This window comes from Tachysurus vachellii, chromosome 4, assembly GCF_030014155.1.
Source record: "Tachysurus vachellii isolate PV-2020 chromosome 4, HZAU_Pvac_v1, whole genome shotgun sequence".
Taxonomy (NCBI): Eukaryota; Metazoa; Chordata; class Actinopteri; order Siluriformes; family Bagridae; genus Tachysurus; species Tachysurus vachellii.
The window spans coordinates 31975106-31995765 of NC_083463.1; the positions used below are offsets into that span (position 1 = coordinate 31975106).

The 20660-nt window shown below is 37.5% G+C and overlaps 2 protein-coding genes across 4 annotated transcripts; both read right to left on the reverse strand.

The window, feature by feature from the left end:
• Window positions 1-4134: 4134 nt before the first annotated feature.
• Window positions 4135-12289, reverse strand: LOC132845026 (membrane-spanning 4-domains subfamily A member 4A-like). 2 transcript variants are annotated; one of them, XM_060869006.1, is made up of 9 exons: window positions 12086-12289; window positions 11551-11652; window positions 9442-9584; window positions 8695-8799; window positions 8486-8596; window positions 7640-7696; window positions 6335-6547; window positions 5104-5208; window positions 4135-4452 (listed from the first exon to the last, which is right to left on the reverse strand). In XM_060869006.1, the coding sequence occupies exons 4-9, from the start codon at window positions 8773-8775 to the stop codon at window positions 4309-4311; spliced, it is 711 nt and encodes a 236-aa protein (XP_060724989.1). In that variant the 5' UTR covers window positions 8776-8799; window positions 9442-9584; window positions 11551-11652; window positions 12086-12289; the 3' UTR covers window positions 4135-4308. The 2 variants fall into 2 exon arrangements, with proteins under 2 accessions (XP_060724989.1, XP_060724990.1); XM_060869007.1 differs by lacking the exon at window positions 12086-12289 and having other exon boundaries at window positions 11551-11699.
• A 4412-nt stretch (window positions 12290-16701) lies between these two features.
• On the reverse strand, window positions 16702-19214 carry LOC132845028 (membrane-spanning 4-domains subfamily A member 15-like). Of its 2 annotated transcripts, XM_060869011.1 has the most exons (8): window positions 19115-19214; window positions 18304-18394; window positions 17835-17905; window positions 17617-17724; window positions 17474-17530; window positions 17265-17393; window positions 17037-17153; window positions 16702-16927 (listed from the first exon to the last, which is right to left on the reverse strand). In XM_060869011.1, the coding sequence occupies exons 3-8, from the start codon at window positions 17874-17876 to the stop codon at window positions 16922-16924; spliced, it is 459 nt and encodes a 152-aa protein (XP_060724994.1). In that variant the 5' UTR covers window positions 17877-17905; window positions 18304-18394; window positions 19115-19214; the 3' UTR covers window positions 16702-16921. The 2 variants fall into 2 exon arrangements, with proteins under 2 accessions (XP_060724994.1, XP_060724993.1); XM_060869010.1 differs by lacking the exon at window positions 18304-18394 and having other exon boundaries at window positions 19115-19203.
• Window positions 19215-20660: the final 1446 nt, after the last annotated feature.

The window sequence follows — 20660 nt, forward strand, 5'->3', positions numbered from 1 at the left end:
CATCGTCCTCTCTCTTCTCGTCAGCTTCCTCTTTTTTCTCATCTCTGTCCTGTATAACGAAGCTATCGCAGCTAACCAGAGCCACCTCCTGACACAAACCTGACATACCATATTAAGGATATAATGTTCAGTTAAATAAAACATGTTTCTGCTGAGCCTTAGACAGAATTGTTACAGTTAAAACGTGAAAGAAGTAAAGAACAGAGTGTGAGACGTTTATGTGAAATTAGCCGTTGTTGCAGGTTCCTGAGCACTGAGACGCTGATTCTTGTAGCTTCAGAGCTTGGATTCTAAATTATGGTGTAAAGAAGGTTTTAAATTTCATTTGAGATCAAATTTTGAAAAAAAAAAAAAAAGTTACACAAAAATAAAGAGCTAACGATGAAGATAAAGATAAAGCTCTTCCTGAAGTATCTACACCAGTCCCAGGATACAGATCATTTCTGTTCTTCTATGGGAGACATTATCGACCACTTTGCCCTGAATTTGTCCTGCTTCAATAATTCAGACGACTGAAATGAAGAGTTTTTGATCTGTTTCCTCAGGAGAAACGCTTCAGATTCGCCGAAGACTCGAGAGTCACTCATCTGGTCTAAAAGACGCTGAGCTCATGAACGCTTCTGTCTGGCTTGTGTTAAAGGTCAGAAATGTCCTTGTGATGGAATTGAGAGCTTCTAAATTGAAAGACAGAAAATAAAGAGCCTCTGTGCTCCAGTGCGGTTCCTACCATGCCCTTGTGGACATCATCATCTTCAGGATCAATAGAAGGATGAGAGAAGGACGTGTTTTTGTGCTTGTTGATAACGATACTGATCATGAAATGAGCAGTTTTGCTCTCAAATCTCCATCAGGTATCAGTTCTTCACCATTTGATTTATAATCCCACTCTCAGTGTTTATAATGATTTATAATCCCACTCTCAATGTTTATAATGATTTATAATCAGTGTTTATAATGATTTATAATCCCACTCTCAGTGTTTATAATGATTTATAATCAGTGTTTATAATGATTTATAATCCCACTCTCAGTATTTATAATGATTTATAATCAGTGTTTATTATGATTTATAATCCCACTCTCGGGTGTTTATAATGCTTTATAATCCCACTATTGTCAGGACTTAGCCCGGACTTTGGCCACGTGCCGTTTGTTTATGTTCTGTGTTCACGTGTCTGCCCCGCCCTTGTCTCTTCCTCCCCGCTTCTGCACACCTGTCCCTTATGTGTCATGATTATTATTAGTATTTAGTTGAGCCACGTTGCCTTGTGCAGCGTGGAATCTACTGTTGTCTTCTGTTGTCTTAGTCTGTGTCCTGTTTTGTGTCTTCTTAGTTAATAAACCCGTTCTGTTCTGCTATCCTGCATTTGGGTCCCGTTTTATCCCACGTCCATGACAACTCTCAGTGTTTATAAATATTTATAATCCCACTCTCAGTGTTTATAATGATTTATAATCCCACTCTCAGTGTTTATAATGATTTATAATCAGTGTTTATAATGATTTATAATCCCACTCTCAGTGTTTATAATGATTTATAATCCCACTCTCAGTGTTTATAATGATTTATAATCCCACTCTCAGTGTTTATAATGATTTATAATCAGTGTTTATAATGATTTATAATCCCACTCTCAGTGTTTATAATGATTTATAATCCCACTCTCAGTGTTTATAATGATTTATAATCCCACTCTCAGTGTTTATAATGATTTATAATCAGTGTTTATAATGATTTATAATCCCACTCTCAGTGTTTATAATGATTTATAATTGTTATGAGAGCCATGAGGGCTCCCTCTGCTGGCCTGCATAGGATTTGCTGCACTTTACCATCAGGACTCTAATTCCCACAATCCATTGCACCACCTACTCAGCACACCTGTTTCCTGTTTGTAATCACCCGGGTCTCATTTATAAAGCGTGCGTACGCACAAAACGGGGCTGGAAATACGTCAGTTCCCACGCAAAGGTTGTGATCTATAAAAAACAAACTTGACGGGAAAATGTGCGCTCCTTCAAGCAAACATTGAGACGTGCGTACGCACATTCTGGAGACAAAGGGAACTGGCGACACAGATGGTGAGGTCGTGAACTGTAGAAAATAAATGTGGGAAGAACGATTATAAGAATTAATGACATTTAATTTTCACTCCATTTCATACGTTATATCCGCATTATCAGGAAGATTAAATCCAACAGTGTTATTTGTGCCGATTGTTTTAGGCTACATACATCTAGTAAAATCCAAACGTAATTCATAATGTATTTTAAAATAAATAGTAATAATCAGCGCTGCCTTACAGTCACATTGTCCACAACGGGAGCGCAGGAGGAGATGACGCGACTACATGTGATACAGAATAGCATGAAATACCCTTTTATTAGAGAACTGCAGAACACAGTGTAAAAACGAAATATTTTCCTTAATGTACATATAGCTATCATTAAAATGTCAAAGTCTGCAAATACAGTCATGAAGCACAATCGCTACTCATCATCGGTCCTAACTATTACGGTGTTCATTACAAAACCGTCATGAAGAAGCATGTGTTCACTATAACATTTTCGTCTTAAATTTTCGCCCACAAATTAATTCTGTGATTTTGTCAAGGTGTTAACGATCAGTCTAATTGCTAGAAACATATAAATCCTCCGGTGACCCGGGTATGTAATGCTTCATGATGGCACTGCTGGCACTGTTGGAGGATTACGCCAATGGCAGAATAAGCAGAGAACGTCCTCACCACTCTGGGGTTCTTGGCAACCGGCTGTTTTCAGCGGGAATTGGCAGGCAGGTAAATTATTTATATAAAAAGAACTATAAGTAATCCTCAACTTTGTCTCTAAGACCTTTTTGTATATGAAATAATTCTATTGGAATCTATCATCTCACCCTATAGGTCTGGTATATCAAAGCCGTCCCTGAGTGCCATAATATCTGTCGTTTTGAATGGTATACTTCAGGTACATCATACATCAGGTTCCCTTACACTGTGCGAGAACAGGCCGAAATTAAAATGCAATTTGCAGCAATGTCTGGTTTCCCAAATGTAATCGGCGCAATTGACTGCGCTCATGTTGCTGTAAGTTCACATCTGAAAATGAATTTGCTTATGTTAATAGAAAGCATGTGCATTCTATTAATGTGCAAATCATATGTGACTCCAACATGACCCTCACAAACATTGTGGCACGCTGGCCTGGTTCAACACATGATTCCTTTATCTTGACACGTAGCAGTGTAGGGAACAGACTAAATGCAGGCGCAGTACGTGATGAGTGGCTTCTTGGTGAGTTTAACAATATTAAAAAGTAGGTGGCTACCCCCTGAGACGCTAACTCCTCATTATAACTAGGTCCACTCTCGTGCCCGCGCAGTGATTTGCATTGACTATTTATGGTTAAAAATGGGCGTGTACAGGGTGGGATTTCACGTATGCACATCTGTGGGTGATCTGTGATTTATAAAGGGAACATTGCTTACAGGAGTGCGTGCGCGCGGTTTTATAAATCGGAATTTTTTTTGCCGTACGCCATTTTTGGCTTTTGGGCGTACGTAAACTTTTAGTAGGGATCCTACGCACAGTTTTATAAAAGAGACCCCTGATCTATGTAAGCTCACTCAGAACTCTCGTATGACGCGAAGTATTGTTAGCCTGTCTGCATAATGAGCGTATTTCTCTGTTCTGTTTATTGCCTCGTTTTGACCCTGCCTGTTTTTCGTGTTTGTGATTGTTTGCTACCTGCCCTGACCTACGCCTGGATTATTGACTACTGCTTTTGGATTTCCTTTGTTGTTGCTGTTTGCCTGGTGTTTTGTCCCTTGCCTGTTTTTGGATTTTGCAAATAAACCTACATTTGGATCTAACCGGTTTCACGCTTATGACAATAATCAGTGTTTATAATGATTTATAATCCCACTCTCAGTGTTTATAATGATTTATAATCAGTGTTTAGAATGATTTATAATCCCAAAACTGTCAGATCTGCTGTTATTGGAAATCACTCAACGTCTTCTGACCAATCAGAAGCCAGAACTCAACACTGTTGACTCAATGATATTTTATTTTATCACGATGGCTCAAGACCTCATGCTGATGTGTGTGTGGTTAAAGGAGATAAACATAGACCTTATTGCATGCGGAAAGTTTATTTTTGTTTATTTGTTAATCATACAGTCAATCGTTATACAACAGTTAAACTGCTCTTGCAATTTACTTCTACAGGAAATTCTTTTATTTAACTAAATTTTAGGTCTTTTTGGCAAGTTTCAGAAAAGTCCTGAATGACATCATTTTTAATCATTTAAACATTGTAGGTGATTACAGGAGATTGTTGTGGAACTTGCTTGAAGGCAACAGTTTGGATCAAATGTTGATTCATCGGTTGTTGTTGTTGTTGTTGTTGTGTATAAATCACCTGTGTAGTCACCTGCTGTGAATATATCGGCTGTAACAAAAAGATTCAGCGCGCACACACACACACACATACACACACATACACACAATTCACAACTTTACATCACAGCAATATTTAACATTTGAGTTTCTCATATTCAGAATATCGTCTTATTCAGATGTGTGTGTTGATTTCATTACTATTTTAATTATTCAGCAGAATGTTAGAATGTCATTTAACAGAATTTTGTGCTTTCCCAAGTAACTGAGACACGTCTCATTTATTTATTTATTTATTTATTTATTTATTAGCAAAAATGTAAATACCATTTTTAAATACCATCTTAAAATCACTTAAATGTGTAGTACGGTCTAATGAGGATAAAGTAAACTAGAGCACTTTTTTTTAAAGACACTAGAATGAGATTTTCTTGTTATTTAAGAGCTGTTTTATAATTAACATGCAGAAGTAGCCAGAGTCAATGCATTTAGACTCATTTGCATCTGCCGTGTGATTTCTGATAAAGTTTATTCTTAAAACGATGACTGAGGTGTTTTTTTTTCTTGATGTGTATTTCCACAGACGGGTTTCAGTTCGGAGTTTCAGTTTTACTCTGGAAACCACACTCTGTTCCTGCGTTCTGTGTTTAGGGCCTCAGACTGTGTGAGCAGGATAGAATAAAAACATCAGAAACAGACTCACTGTAGTTGTGGAGCAGCAGGTAGCTTTACAGGCGAAAGAAGAAGTGCAGATAGAAATGATGAACTCGAGCACAGCGAAAACCAACAACACTCCATAGAGTCCATACTGACCCAAACAAACAGACAAACCCAGCAAATGAGTAAATAAATATAAAAAGTAAGCAGTTTTCTAACATGCAAATATATAATCTGTTTAATAATAATACTTTTCTTTCATACTGTGGCAGCTGGAAATATTAAAAGAAATATTCATGGCATGAAAATGACATAAAAATGTTGTAAAGAGGAAATTAATTAATTAGTTATCTTTATACAAATAAAGCCCTATTCGGACGGGAATAGTTTTCCAAACGACGTTTGAGTTAGAATTTTTTTCAGCCGACGTCTGTCGTTTCATGTATGGATTCGGACGGGACTAACATCTGTGTTTATTACGGAGGTAGGAGTGTCTGTGATTTACATGTGGGCGTTGCACAAGACCACATGTCCAGGATGCGTGGAATGCGTGATCAAATGTATTTTGAAATTAAGTAAATTTATATTTAAGCACTTTAAAATGTAAACATCCTAAATTGTTAAGTGTTTAAAAATGTTATACACGTTATAATAATATTAAAAATAATAAAAAAAAATATATAATTTATATAATTTTCACGTTATGTAATTGACTATAGAAATGAAAGTACTCTTACCTGAAACTGATATTACTAGTCTTATTATTAGTCTTAACAATTTACGTGATTTGGCTCTTCTTGTTGATTTCATTTTTTTATTTCTTCGCAGGGTAACAAACACATTTACATCCATTATTGGTGTGCAGAAAGCAGAACCTTGAATACCGGTGTGCTAGGGTTAATACGGTAGTTCACGTTGACCAAAACAGACAAGAAAACGCGTTTTGGAAAAAACATTTTTGGCAATCACAGACATTCGCATTCAGACGGGATTAGATTTCTCAGAGGATCGCCGATTTTGCTGAAAAACAGTAGGTCATTTGATCTGGAATTTTTACACAGGTCGTGTGAGAAAAAGACAGACGTGGCAGATTCGGACGGGATTAAAATCACAAAGTACGTCTGTGAAACTGAAATTTCTCTAACGACCCCCTGTAAAACTAGTCCCGTCCGAATAGGGCTTAAGACAGCATATGTGTGGCTGGAAATGTAAGAGCTAATAATAAAAAAAAAAATAAAAATCATGGGATTTGTGGACAAGTAGAATGAGATACAAACCATTGACTGAACGTGCCGCTGACATCTGTATGAGGAATAGTATGAGGGATAGTGATGAGAGGAGTAGTCACGAGAGGAGTAGTCACGAGAGGAGTAGTCATGTTCACACAAGTAAATGGAGAAACTCAGAAACAACATGTCCACTGAGAGGAGAATGATCAAGACCCCTGCAACCACAGCACTGAACACGTTCATTCCCAACGAGGTGTTCACCTAAAGATTAAACAGGAAACAGTATCGTATAACAGAATAGATACTTTCTCAATCTAATCGTTCTTCTCAGAGGGCATTGGTTCCATAATAACATCTCTGACCTTTATACGGGTCAGGGGTCAAACCGGATCTTTTGTTTCTTGGGAACTTTTAATTGCAAACAAAACATGATTTTAAGAGAAATGTTTGTGCTTAGGTATGTTAAGACGTAACTACGGTGGCTGAGAAGTGCAAAACAAATGAACAAATCCTAAAACAAATTAACAAATCAGAAAACACAACGACATTTCAGACAACCCGGAAGCGGTTGGTATAGTTTGTGATTGGACAAGACACCTGTCACTCAAGTTATACATGAAGTTCAACAGTGTACCGCAGGGAAAAGTTGGAATGGATGGATGGAATGGATTACTGTGGATTAATTCTGTTATTTTCTTATATTTAAACGGAGAACTTTACACATTACACATAAGATTCCATACCTGTATATCTTGAGTGACAGGTGTCTTGTACAATGATCAGTAAGTTTCCACTCAAAAACGATACACTAACAATTTCTGGGTTGTCTGACTTGTCGTTGTGTTTTCGGATTTGTTAATTTGTTTTCGGATTTGTTAATGTGTATTCTGATTTGTTAATGTGTTTTGCACTTCTCGGCCACCTCACGTAACGCAGCTCATCAGAATATTTCACCGTTATGTTTCATCTGAAATTCAAATTAAACTGAAATCCACAAACTCATGATGTTCATTTTAAATGTATAAATTAATCCTTGTTCAACATTAAATGTAATTATAAATCGATTAAAAAACAAACATTTTTGCAAGTTTGCTTGTACGTATAAGGGTTAAATATATAAAGGACTTGTCAGGAAGTGGTTTATGTGTTCCTAATGCTACACTATGAGCAGTCTGCTACAACCACTGTGCACTTCCACATCTGTTATTTCTCACTCAACAACCATCACTTTTTCTGAACTGGATGTTTCCTTTTATTTCACTGCTTTACGACCACACGAACACAGTGATAGATGTTTTACTTTAAAATTAAAACAGTAAGTAAAGAAATTATTAGTAAGCCATGTTTACATACCATGCATGGATTATGATTTTTGGCTGTAGCGACTGATAAAGCACCAGAGCTAATGAACTGTTTAAAAAAAGAAACATGATTATTTATCAAGTACAAGTGAAGGTTATCAGCTCGGATCACTGTTCAACTCTTAAACCTTTCTCTATTATCTAGAGTCATAACCAGAATTGTATTAAAACAAACTGTATGGAAATAAAGTTTAACTTTATAGTTTATTTCCTCTTTCTACACAAACTAGCCCATATTACTGAAGCCTGGTGGTGGTAGCATATTGTTCAGTAATATGGGCTAGTTTGTGTAGAAAGAGAAAATAAACTATAAAGTTAAACTTTATTTCAATACAGTTTGTTTTAATACAATTCTGGTTATGACTCTAGATAAAAGAGTAATTATAATATAATAGATAATATATCTAATAGTATCTATTAATAGATTATATAATATTAATAGATAATAGTATAATTTTTAACCCTGGACTGTTATACAAAACAATATAAATACACCTGTTACTTAAGGAACCCAGAATTTGCTAGAAAGCAATGAGAATAATAAAATAATATAAAAATAATGAAAACGAAGAAAGTGCAGTATTAAAAGAAATCTGAGAGAAAGGAAAAGCATCCATCAGTTTTTGTACATTGCTTGGCGCAACAGCGGGAAAATATAATTTTTAAATTTGAAAAATAAATGAAAAAAAAAATCAGACAAATCAGAGAAGCAACTACGAGGCCGAGGTTACGTTTCAGCTCGATGCTACCAGCACCGTGCTTCAGTATTATGGGCTGCTTGAATATAAATCCAAAAATCTAATTCACTTCTGTGTTCCTCAGTAATGTGTTAACTTACGACCAGAGATCCCCACAAAGTGATACCACTGATGACCATGGGTGTGACAATGAGCAAGGATAAAACAATACCGAACAAGAAAGTCAAGCTTCCGATCATGATCTGCACAGTCTGTGGAGGAAAAGCGCGAACGAGATTACAACCTGGAAAAATCTGAAATGTTTCTGCACACTGCTGCTCTATGAAGACGTGTGAAGATGGTATTTTACCCCCAGTGCTTTGGGCTCGCCTTTCAGAAAAGCTGAGTATTGGAAGAGTCGGGAATCAGCAGGAGCCGTTACAGGGGTCATGATGACGAGGCATCGACAGATTTTCTAGCCAGTAGAACAACACAATAAGAAAATAAAGATTTTTTTGTAATAGATTTAATTGACCATATATTCGTTTTAATATTCAATTCAATTCTTTTGTAAAGCGCTTGTAACAATTCACATTGTCACAAAGCAGCTTTGTAGAGATATACTGTAGAAAAACTGTGAGAAATAAGAATAAAAATAAATAAAGAATATAAGAATAAAATTAGAATAAAAATAAATAAATAAATACATATATGCAAAGTTTTAAATTAAGATACTATATATCTCTAACACCTATCCCTAGTAACAGGAAATATATTTAAATGTAATAAAAAAAAAATATCTTAATACTTGCTGTTTTACTCGACAATGCAAAAAATACTAAAAAAAAAAACCTTTCTTCTCTGTTTGGGTCCAAATGGCCGTGTTGTTATTTTAACTGAAAATTAAAATAAATTCTTCTAAATTTTCTCTGTTGAACTTGAGCAGTTGATTTCTCTCGGCCGTACTGTACTGTACGTCCTCTCACTACAGCGTCTCTTAACACAATATAAGGAGTTTAATTTGATCATCTAACATTAATCTGTGTTTTTTTTACTGTAGGTGAAATAACTCTATGATATAAACAACAACAACGTAACCATAGACACAAGTGTTTACCTGATGAAGGAAGGTCCTGGTTCTCTGCCGCTTGGCTGCGTTTGGCTTGCGAGCGAGTAGAAGTTTGTAGAAGTTTGTAGTAGAAGGAAACCTTACTTCCTTCAGTTGACCATGTGTGTGAGGTCGACTGAGTGTGAACCAGGCTGAAAAAAATCAGCACAAAATCTGTGTGGTTAATAGATGTGAAGATATATAGTTATTATTTTATTTGAAATCCAGGAATTACATTTCTACAAGTTAAATGTTGACTATAATTTTGTTAACCTGTTCAACTCTAGGCCTATTTTTTTTAGCCTCATGCTTGAAAATGACACGATTTAAAATGAGGGTCAGTTGCTTGCCACTTTCATTGCATGTGCAAATTTTCTGCATTTATTGCCTACGCACTTATTCTGTCTGTAAATTTAGCTGCTTGCTGTTGGAATTTTGTTTTGTTTAGGTGGACATGGTCTCTGTAGATTTAGTCTAATCCCACGTACCAAGGTGCTACACTTCTCACGTGATCAGGTGATGTGTGTAATGTTTATTAAACTACTTTCATTCATTTCATTGGCTACATTCATTTGGTTCTGCTATAAGATTGTTAAGAGTTTGTCAGGTATTGAAACTAGCTTTAAGACACAAAAAGTTTAAAGTGTTCAACAACCCCTAAAGTTTCACAGCCCTGTTTTAGATTGTGATGTGATTAGATGGTTGTTTGTGGTTTCCTGATGCTTCAGCATGAGCAGGCCGTGTGGAAGCATGTGGTTCTCCAGCTTATAGTTTTTCTAATTTTAGAGAAACGCTACAAAAAGCATCGTAATGATGTGAGTGAAAAAGACAAGACTTTATATTTCAATGCTGTTCAAATAATCCTCAGTGGCTTGATGTTTCTCTGAAGGCTCATTTCATTATTGGGTTTATTTATTAATAAAACTGTATTTTGGGAGAAAGATCAAGCCTGATACATTACTCTTGAAGCTTGAGCTTTCTCACTGTACCTGCGTACGCATCCTTGTGAAGGAGCTGTTACTATGGAAACAGTAACAAGTGCGTTAATATAACTCTGAACCTGATAGAAAATTAATGAACTCTTCGGACCAATCAGGATCCTATCATGCAGATGTGACTGAGGATCTCTGAGAAGATCATTAACAGTGTGATGGTGTTATTACACAGTGGGACCAGACACACGCACAGAATCGGAACATACATACAAAACAAATTAATTAAAGACAAGACGCCAGGCCTGAAACTCACTCAACCCCAAGTCTGTAACTCACTCACCCCCAGGTCTGTAACTCACTCACCCCCAGGTCTGTAACTCACTCACCCCCAGGTCTGTAACTCACTCACCCCCAGGTCTGTAACTCACTCACCCCCAGGTCTGTAATTCACTCACCCCAGGTCTGTAACTCACTCACCCCAGGTCTGTAACTCACTCACCCCCAGGTCTGTAACTCACTCACCCCAGGTCTGTAACTCACTCACCCCCAGGTCTGTAACTGACTCACCCCCAGGACTGTAACTCACTCACCCCAGGTCTGTAACTCACTCACCCCAGGTCTGTAACTCACTCACCCCCAGGTCTGTAACTGACTCAACCCCAGGACTGTAACTCACTCACCCCAGGTCTGTAACTCACTCACCCCCAGGTCTGTACAGTAACTCACTCACCCCAGGTCTGTAACTCACTCACCCCCAGGTCTGTACAGTAACTCACTTACCCCAGGTCTGTAACTCATTCACCCCCAGGTCTGTAACTCACTCACCCCCAGGTCTGTAACTCACTCACCCCCAGGTCTGTAACTCACTCACCCCCAGGTCTGTAACTCACTCACCCCCAGGTCTGTAACTCGCTCACCCCCAGGTCTGTAACTCACTCACCCCCAGGTCTGTAACTCGCTCACCCCCAGGTCTGTAACTCACTCACCCCCAGGTCTGTAACTCACTCACCCCCAGGTCTGTAAATGCTCACGTAATGTCTAAATAATGATGTAGTCTGTAGTCTCTGTACATCTACATATCTGAGGTCTGATGTGCATAGTTTCAGGATTAAAGTCTACAGATGAGATTTTGTGTTTGATGAAAAAAGATAATAAATTTAAACAGATTTTAAATGTCACTCACTGTATCTGCAGTGCAGCAGGCGGCTTTACAGGCCAACACATAGGTGGAGATACAAATACTGAACTCAAGCAGAGAGAAAACCAACAGCACGCCATAGATCCCCTGCCGCTGGCCCAAAAATCAACACAGTCAGTAAACAGTTAATACACGAACAAATAAATAAATAATTTGGCTCATTACAGAAGTGTCTGGACGTCTGAGCTCTAGTGTGAAAGTGTTTCACATCCTTTTCTATTTCAGTACAATTAATTATACAAAATGACACCAGGAGTGAAAAGTAGAGTCTTTTAAATACTGGGGTTTGGTGTACAATCAAACTTCCATGGACTCAACAAGTAAAATGTAAAAAGTGCATTTAAATACATACGTCTGCTTTCAGTCAGTGGGTAAATAAATAAATAAATAAATCATTTAGTAAACAAACAAACAAACAAACACAAAATCTCAACACTCACAAAAAAGTAGAACACAGTCACAGCCATGGAAAAAAAAAATCTAACAAAAATGTCTTTGTTTACATTAAAAAGATACGAACCATACTGTGTATTGGACAAGACAAGCGGGATGGTTGTCATAGTAACATGAGTAGTGATCCCCAAACACCAAGATGGTTGAGAACATGATGATGATGATGGCTGCAGCCACAGAACTCAACACGTTCATTATCACCAAGGCTTTCCGCTAATGAGAGAGGAAACAGTGGCATTACTGTAAATCCAGGATGTTCGGGCGGTTCTCTGCAACAACCCGACAGAGCTCCAGACAACATGAACTGTTAAAATAAAGCGATTCATAATGTTTATCAGACGTTAAGAATGAAAAACAGGGTTGTGTAGTTAGTTACATAAGTATTGACACCCCTTTGAAAATTTCTATTGTGGAACTTTTGGCCTGAAATTGACTTTGTGGATCTACTACTGAGGCATGATGGAGGTGCAAACAGCATACTGGTCTCTGGTTTGCTATCATTAGAAGTCATGTAGCTGTTTGTGTGTGTGTGTGTGTGTGTGTGTGTGTGTGTGTTTGTGTATTCGTAAGATTTTTACCTGTGAATATGTAGAGTAAATCTACTATTTAAAAAGAAACTGAAATGAATACAGCACAACAGCATGTAGCAGCCATGAGGTCAGTGGTAACGTGCTAATGCTAACACCACCGTGCTTCACGATAACAGGCAACTTCCTGCAGTATCATCACATATAATACTAATGAAGTTATTTCTGTCGTTGAAAAGTTCAAACGGGGTGAATACTAATGCAAGGGACTTACAGTGCAGCCCAAAAAGGACGTACAATAAGTGATAAATACAGATACTGCTGGTCAGAAAATCATCCAGGGAAAAGTATAAAACTAAACAGAACAAGAGAGTCGTGATCCAAATCATGATCTGCACAGTCTGTGGAGGAAAAAAAGAGAGAAACCGATTAAAGGGAAACATTTTTAAATGGTAACTAGTCACTTCTGGTTAAAGTGTTTTACCCCCAGTGCTTTGGGCTCGCCTTTCGGATATGCTGTCCGTCGGGAGAGCTGGGGATCATCTGGAGCTGATACAGGGGTCATGATGACGAGGAGTCGGCTCTCACGCTAAGATCAGACGTGTTAATGTTACAGACGATAAATCGGATTAATCAGTGAAATATCCATCGACACGTACTGCTTTCTTATAGAAATAAACCAGCAGGTGAAATCGCTGCTATGTTACATCCCAGAAGTGATCTGGTGTGTCTTTACTGTCCCTCAGAAACTATTTATGGGTTAAATATTACGTTCTGCCTCAGATGATTGAGCAGAACACAAAGGGTTAAATATTTAAACACCTCACCGTTCGAGCTGATCTGATGATGCTGCAAGTGAACAGAGTCTACTTTAATTCTCACTCATCTTCTACCGCTTATCCGAACTACCTCGAGTCACGGGGAGCCTGTGCCTATCTCAGGCGTCATCGGGCATCGAGGCAGGATACACCCTGGACAGAGTGCCAACCCATCACAGGGCACACACACACACACACTCTCATTCACTCACGCAATCACACACTACGGACAATTTTCCAGAGATGCCAATCAACGTACCATGCATGTCTTTGGACCAGGGGAGGAAACCGGAGTACCCGGAGGAAACCCCCGAGGCACGGGGAGAACATGCAAACTCCACACACACAAGGCGGAGGCAGGAATCGAACCCCCAACCCTGGAGGTGTGAGGCGAACGTGCTAACCACTAAGCCACCGTGCCCCCCCTACTTTAATTCTACTGTTATTAATTCTCTTTATAGAATTATAAAGACATCTGGCTGATACCAGCAGTACGTGATGGATCAGATATCAGACAAACATCAGTGTATCCAATAACAATGATTAGAATTATTTTTCTATATATATATATGAGAGAGAGAGAGAGAGAGATAGGATTAAAACATTGGTCTACCGATCAGAAGGTCTTGAGCTCAGATTCCTGCTCAGTTCTATAAAAAGAGATGAATGTAAGACTCTGTAAGACATAAATGCCATCACTGAAAATCCTGTCCTCACTTTATATCCCGCTGGTTATCTATCTGACATTCTGACTCCTACATTCCCTTTAAAGGAATGTGTTCGTATCCGTCTTTCATTTCGATTCTTCTTCATCCTTTGAGCTTATTCATATTTTATTCAAAAAGTTCAGCTCACTAACACTAGAGTGCAGTCTAGCTCATTTAGTTATGTTAATGCTGTGTCTGATCTAATGCCCTGAGTGTGTAAGAAGAAAATGTGTGTCTGATCACACAGTAAATCAGAAATGAAGATCATTTACCTGAGAGTGATAATGAGCTTGTAGTCTTGGGCTTGGTTTGTGCTGCTTTGCTGTATTGTGTTAGAGAAAGTTTAAAAATATGTGTGTGTGTGTGTGTGTGTGTGTGTGTGTGGATAACTGACCTGATTGTGGTTATATATCGTGTCTTTTTCTGTGACCATCAACAGTGTTAACATTTATACTGCAGGACTGAAAGGTGATGCTGAAACTATGGCTCCTCAGTGGCTCCTCCTAATCGGAGTCGTTAATAATACAGTAATTCTATCTTTTGTGTTATTGTAAACTCTAACGCTGGACGCAGGCCAACAGTCAGGAAGTGTTAGTGCTTTCTGGATGCTACAGCATGAACAGGACCTGTGTGTACAAATAGCATCATTTCAACACATACTGTATCATCAGGGTCCAAGAACCTTCATCCGCCACAATATCTCCCCCTAGTGGTCAGATCATTATGTTACATACAACAATAAATGCATACATGGGAAATATATTACTCTTTTGTTTGATGCTCTGTTTTAATTAGGGGTCAAGCCCCGAAGGGGTGTAGACACCTATTGTTATCGTTAGTTTTCTCCTTCTTATTATTATTCTTCCTCTTCCGCCATTGAAGTCAATGGCAGCCCATAGAACCGTACGTAGGAAAGTTATGTAATTTGGCACACATGTAGAGGCCAGTCCTAAAAGTTACCATAGCAACTTTGGTGTGTCTAGCTCAAACCCTCTAGCGCCACCAACAGTCCAAAAATCCAATTATGTTCATGTTCAGTTGACTCGTAAGGCCTAGAGACAAAATTCTCAGAATCAGAATACATCAAAAAGAAGACTGGGCATCTGTCTGTCTCTCTCTCTCTGTCTGTCTCTCTCTCTCGCTCTGTCTGTCTGTCTGTTCATGGTCACATTTTCCCCTTGTGGTGAGCGCTCTTCAGTGTGTCTTCTACTCTCATCAGTCTTCCTGTAAACCCACAGCGTCACAGAGCTCTGTTTCTGCTTTCAGGGGAACTTGTGAGGTTTGGTGCAAATGACCAGCACCACAGTGACACACACACACACACTCACACACACACACACACACACACACACACACACACACACACACACAGAGACACGCACACAGACACTCACACACACACACACTCACATACACACACACACACGCACAGAGACACTCACACACACACTCACACACACACACTCACACACACACTCACACACACACAGACATGCACACAGACACTCACACACACACTCACACACACACACACACACACACACACAGAGACACGCACACAGACACACACAGACACTCACACACACACTCACACACACACACACTCTCGCACTTACACACACACACTTTAACATACCTAAATGTTAAATGTTCTCTCTGATGCGGATCATAAACTGCTGCAGTCTACAAGATGGATATAAATTCAGACAATATGAATTAGGATATAAATGAAAGGCCTTAGTCATTTATCCAACCTGTTTATGTGCTACAATGCATTAATATACACTTGATATTTTTTAAGTTGCTGAAGAAGCAGTTATGCGTTAATAACTCATTATACCCAAACTTTTAACGCACGTATTGCTGGCCGTCAGCCAGTCTGTGTGTTGCCCTGGCAACACAAACCCTTTGCCATTATTGTGTCTGAAATGTATTTTTATTTTAATTGTTTAATTTATACAGGAACATCTCAGTGTGATACAAGATCTCATGAAGGGAGTCCAGGTTCAAGCACCAACAGGTTCACGCAGAAGAACAATTTCACACATTAGAAACAAATTCAAAAGAAAATCAACACAGGAGACAAAAAACAGAAGAAAACAGAAGACAGGTCGAGAGTGATGTGAAAATTCCTTCAGGGCAGTTTTTAAATGTTAAAAGAAATGAAATTGTGGAGTGTTGAACAAAGACAACTTGCACAAAGAGAGTTGCGTTGAAATAATGCTGTTATTTGTGCAGACTTTGTGGCATTGCTGACTGCATCGTGTGAAGAACCTACAAAACCATTTCCTGTGAGCCTACATACAACAGGAAACACCCTGTACCCTCTTGGTACAAAAATATACCTTTAAATCACCATAGACGTTTTCATCTAAATGTCAGATGATATCATTATCATTGTTCTCAAATTATAGCCACTGTAAACATTCCTTTCTCTTTTCTTTATCTCTTGATATATGTTAGTAAGGGAAACGCTCACTATATAAATAATTTAAATAAAAAATAAAGGTTTCTGCTGTTACCATAGGAACGATAAAAAAAAATACCAGAAGTAGCGCTTCAATGAATACATATCTGTGCTAGAAAATTAATCACCGCCTTCTGACCAATCACAATCCAGCAGACTTGAGGTGTGTTTTATTCTATTTATTTCATTTTAAAAACAATAAAACAATAAAATCAAAAAAATGTGACAGCTGCTAAGCGATGCAGTGGTGCACATGAAGTGCATTTATTATCTCAAATCAGTAAAGAATATATATGAGAAAAATCATGTAACATAGAAAACAAAGCTCTGCAGACGCATTAAGGTGAGTCGACGTTTTCCTCACGTAGACTGTCAATCCTTCACCTAAGGCTGTAGAAAGAACAATAATGGTTGTAAATCACTGTTTACTGTAGATGCTCCCATAATAATAATAATAATAATAATAATAATAATAGTGAGTGAAAAGAGGATGATGTACTGTGACTGTAGCGTCAGTGGAGTCTTTGGATTTCCACAGAAGTACAAACGTCCAGATGGCCATGCAGACCTCAAGCATAGAGAAAAGCAGGAGCACTACGAATGAACGTCGTATTACCTGTCCAAGAAAAAGTCTGCTTTATTAAAGCTCCACAAGCTCCAGTCTGATTTCCACAGCACAGTAAATACCTACATATGCGTGAAGCATTAACGATGGTGAGATACAAACCTCAAATAGGCCACCAATACCTAAAGTCATATAAACTAATCTCCAGTTGTTCAGATCAACAGACAACATAATGACGACTAGAACTGCAGCCAGTGCGCTGAGAAGGTTCATCACCAGCGAGGATTTCACCTAACCACAGACAAAAATCAGCTTTAACATACAGTACTACACAACTTTCACAACTCTGCTTGAAAGTCATGTCTACTCACCACGAAGGAATTACGATAGTCCACGGCAGCAACCGACAGAGAACCAGCGATTAGAAACTGATCGAAAAATAAAAATACAAACTGAATATTGAGTGTTTAACAAAACGGGGTGAAAATATTTAAGTAGGATAAAGAGAACATACACAAATTGACCCCCAGTACACAGCTCCAGAGCGGACACACAAAGGCTGAACATTGTATAACTGACAACCAAATGAAAGTATCACAGCTCCGATCATCATCTGGACAATCTGTGGAAACATAAAGAGAAACAAGGATAAAGGGATAAAAACACACCTTCCTCACGTCATCTATTCTATCAATGAAGCTTAAAAAATAAGCACAAATAAAGGAAAGTTACCCCGAGTGACTTGGAGTCTGTTTTAAAAGCAGGTAGCGGCATTTTCACTGAGAGGAAGAGATCCAGTAAACCTGTGAAAGATCAGACGAATAGAAATATGCATGAAAATGGTTGATTAAAAAAAAACAAATGATAAAAAAACTGATGATAATTTGGTGAAATTATTTAAATGAATTCAAGAATGTAGTGTACAATCATGTAGCTGTAATGAATTTCACTTTTTTGTGAATAAAATCAAAGGAAGTATATAGAATATAGACGTGAATCTATAATGCATACAAAAAAAAAGTCAAGCGAATTAATAACATCAGCAAAATATGTTATAATATGTTTTCAAAAAAAATCCCTCAGCTGCCATTCAAACAGAAATAGTAAAAAAAAAAAAAAAAAAAAGGTCAGCTACTTTACATATGAGTAAGCAGCAATTGATCTCAAGCAGATTTCAAGCAACATTCAGTACAAAACTCACTTTTTTTTTTTTTCAAGAAATGAGCAGAGGATGTGGGAGAACTGAAAGTTCTGAGGGTTGAAATTTCCAACACAGCTTTTTCAGAAACTGTCTAGATGGCAAAGCAAAACACGTTAACTCACAGAAACTCTGATTTTTTGTAAAGCAACTGCTATTTCTTTTTCCAAATATTTTTTTAATAATTTATTTTATGGGCGTTGGGGGATATTTTGCTTGAAAAGTGTGCTAGTGGTATATGTTTTTATCTAATGCAGTGAAATACATTCAGAAACACGTATATATGTTATTTATTAATATATATTATATATTTATTTAATTTAAATGGGTCGCTCACAGTCTTGCAAAATCTCAGTCATACGAAACTGCCAACAGTGTGTCTATAATCGGTCTCAATTCAGCTTTCACTTTCCCATAGAAGAACTTAAATATTAATATACATGAGGAAGTCTCACACACACTGAGATTTATGTGCAGAATCGTTCACTCTGCACATTAATTCACCATGCGATCATTTTTTTTAATGGCTAGTTGTTCATTGTACATTTGCATAAATTTGCATTAAACCTTTGCACAAAAATGAACGACCATTCGGACATATGATTCGATCAAAATCACACATTTACTCACAGTCATGAATATTCACTAAATTCTATTCTAAAAATCCACATTCTTCATTGTGGTTCTCATGTTTGTGCTTTTTAAAGATTTGAAAGAAAAAAGAAAGCAGAATAAAAATAAACAACAAGAAAAAGTAATGTAAAATAAATAAATAAATTTATATATATATATATTTAGTAAAAAAGAAACTAACCTGGTAATTAAATAATTTTCTTAGGCTTTTGCTGTGCTGCAGCTTAAAGCTCTTCACTGTTCTTCACTGTGAGTCACTGACGCCTGTGTGTAGTTTTGTTGGTGGCTGATGGCTGGTGGCTGATTCTTAAGAGGAACCCAGAAGGTTTTTGCGGTTTTGTTGTACCTCTTGTCACAGATGTTCACTACAAAACTTGTGCAATTGTGTCAGATCTCATTTATCTAACATTAAAAATCATGCAGTATAAAGATTTGAACATTATGAAATAAAACTCCAGATCCAAGTCCAATCTTTATGTTCCTCAGCACACTGAAGTCATTTTTCCAATTAGCCTCAATGAGTATGAGTGTATTGCTTTGGTGAACAAGTGAAAGTTGAACTCTAAATGTAGTTATTAACAGTGTTTCTTTTTCTTAAGAGATTATATTGTGTGTACATGACACAATATGTTCACACAGGAATTACATTTCTACCATTTGGCAGACGCCCTTATACAGAGTGACTTACATTTATCTCATTTATACAGATGAGCAATTGAGGATTGAGGGCCTTGCTCAAGGAGCCAGAACTGGTGGCCCTGGGATTCAAGCTGACGACCTCCTGATCAGTAGTCCAACACCGTAACAACCCACCCACCCCCCCCCCCCCCCCACACACACACACACTTTACCCCAAGTAAGGCAAGCTCAAGTAAGTATATTTTATATCGTTGTCTTTGTTGTAATCCCCTTTCTTTAGTTCTATACATCAGCAAAACCTTACAATGATTATATATATGTCAAGTACTGTGTTTTTCTTCTGCCCTTACAGTTAGCACCGGTGCTGTTGCTACTTTTAGAGGATTTGTATTTGTTCAGTAAAGTAGCGAGTGCTAGAATGTTCTCTCCTCTCGATTGTGTAAATCCGGAGACTTAATCTTTATTTGTTTTTGTTGGAAACAGTAGAGAAGAAGATGCGATTTTTCTCCAGTTTTGGTTAGAAAGTCAGTGAGGTAAGAGATTTGTTCAATTTCTAATTTAATTTATTTCATAACATATACAGTATATAACTATATAACCATATACAGTATATATACAGTATGATATGTATTGACATAAGCAGTAGAATGAAACAGAACAAAAGAAAATAGAATGAAAACTATGAATTTTTATTTTGTATGCTTTGGTAGAAATTTTCCAGAAAGTTGTTTTTATTATGTTTGTTGTTTTGGCCTGATTTTTAAAAAATGTACAAAAATAGATTTTGTCTAGTCAAAGCCTTAAAGCTCTTGGCTAACTGATGCTACTTTACTTTGACACCTTCCTTTCCTTGTTTTTCTTCCCCAACAATGGATTAATTCACGGATTATTTATTCATATTATTCTGACTCAAATCAAATCACATAAAAATATTATTATACTATCATGGAAAAGAGAATTCATTCAGTACCTCAGCAAACCATGAGGTCACAAAGTTCACAAAAGTGTTAGCATAATAAAGACTATATTAAAAAATTTTCCTCAGGCGGACTATCAGTTTGCCGAAGACTGTATTTGGGGGAAAAAAA

Excerpts from the sequence above, each read along its gene's own strand:
- LOC132845028 (XM_060869011.1), bottom strand. The coding sequence starts at position 17,876 with ATGCCGCTACCTGCTTTTAAAACAGACTCCAAGTCACTCGGG. Across the intron at positions 17,531-17,616 it reads TGTACTGGGGGTCAATTTGT|TTTCTAATCGCTGGTTCTCT; the intron begins GTATGTTCTCTT and ends TTTTTCGATCAG. Across the intron at positions 17,394-17,473 it reads ACTATCGTAATTCCTTCGTG|GTGAAATCCTCGCTGGTGAT; the intron begins GTGAGTAGACAT and ends GTCTGTGGTTAG.
- LOC132845026 (XM_060869006.1), bottom strand. The coding sequence starts at position 8,775 with ATGACCCCTGTAACGGCTCCTGCTGATTCCCGACTCTTCCAATACTCA. Across the intron at positions 5,209-6,334 it reads AGCGGCACGTTCAGTCAATG|TATGGACTCTATGGAGTGTT; the intron begins GTTTGTATCTCA and ends TGTTTGGGTCAG. Across the intron at positions 4,453-5,103 it reads CCTGCTGCTCCACAACTACA|CCGATATATTCACAGCAGGT; the intron begins GTGAGTCTGTTT and ends TTTTTGTTACAG.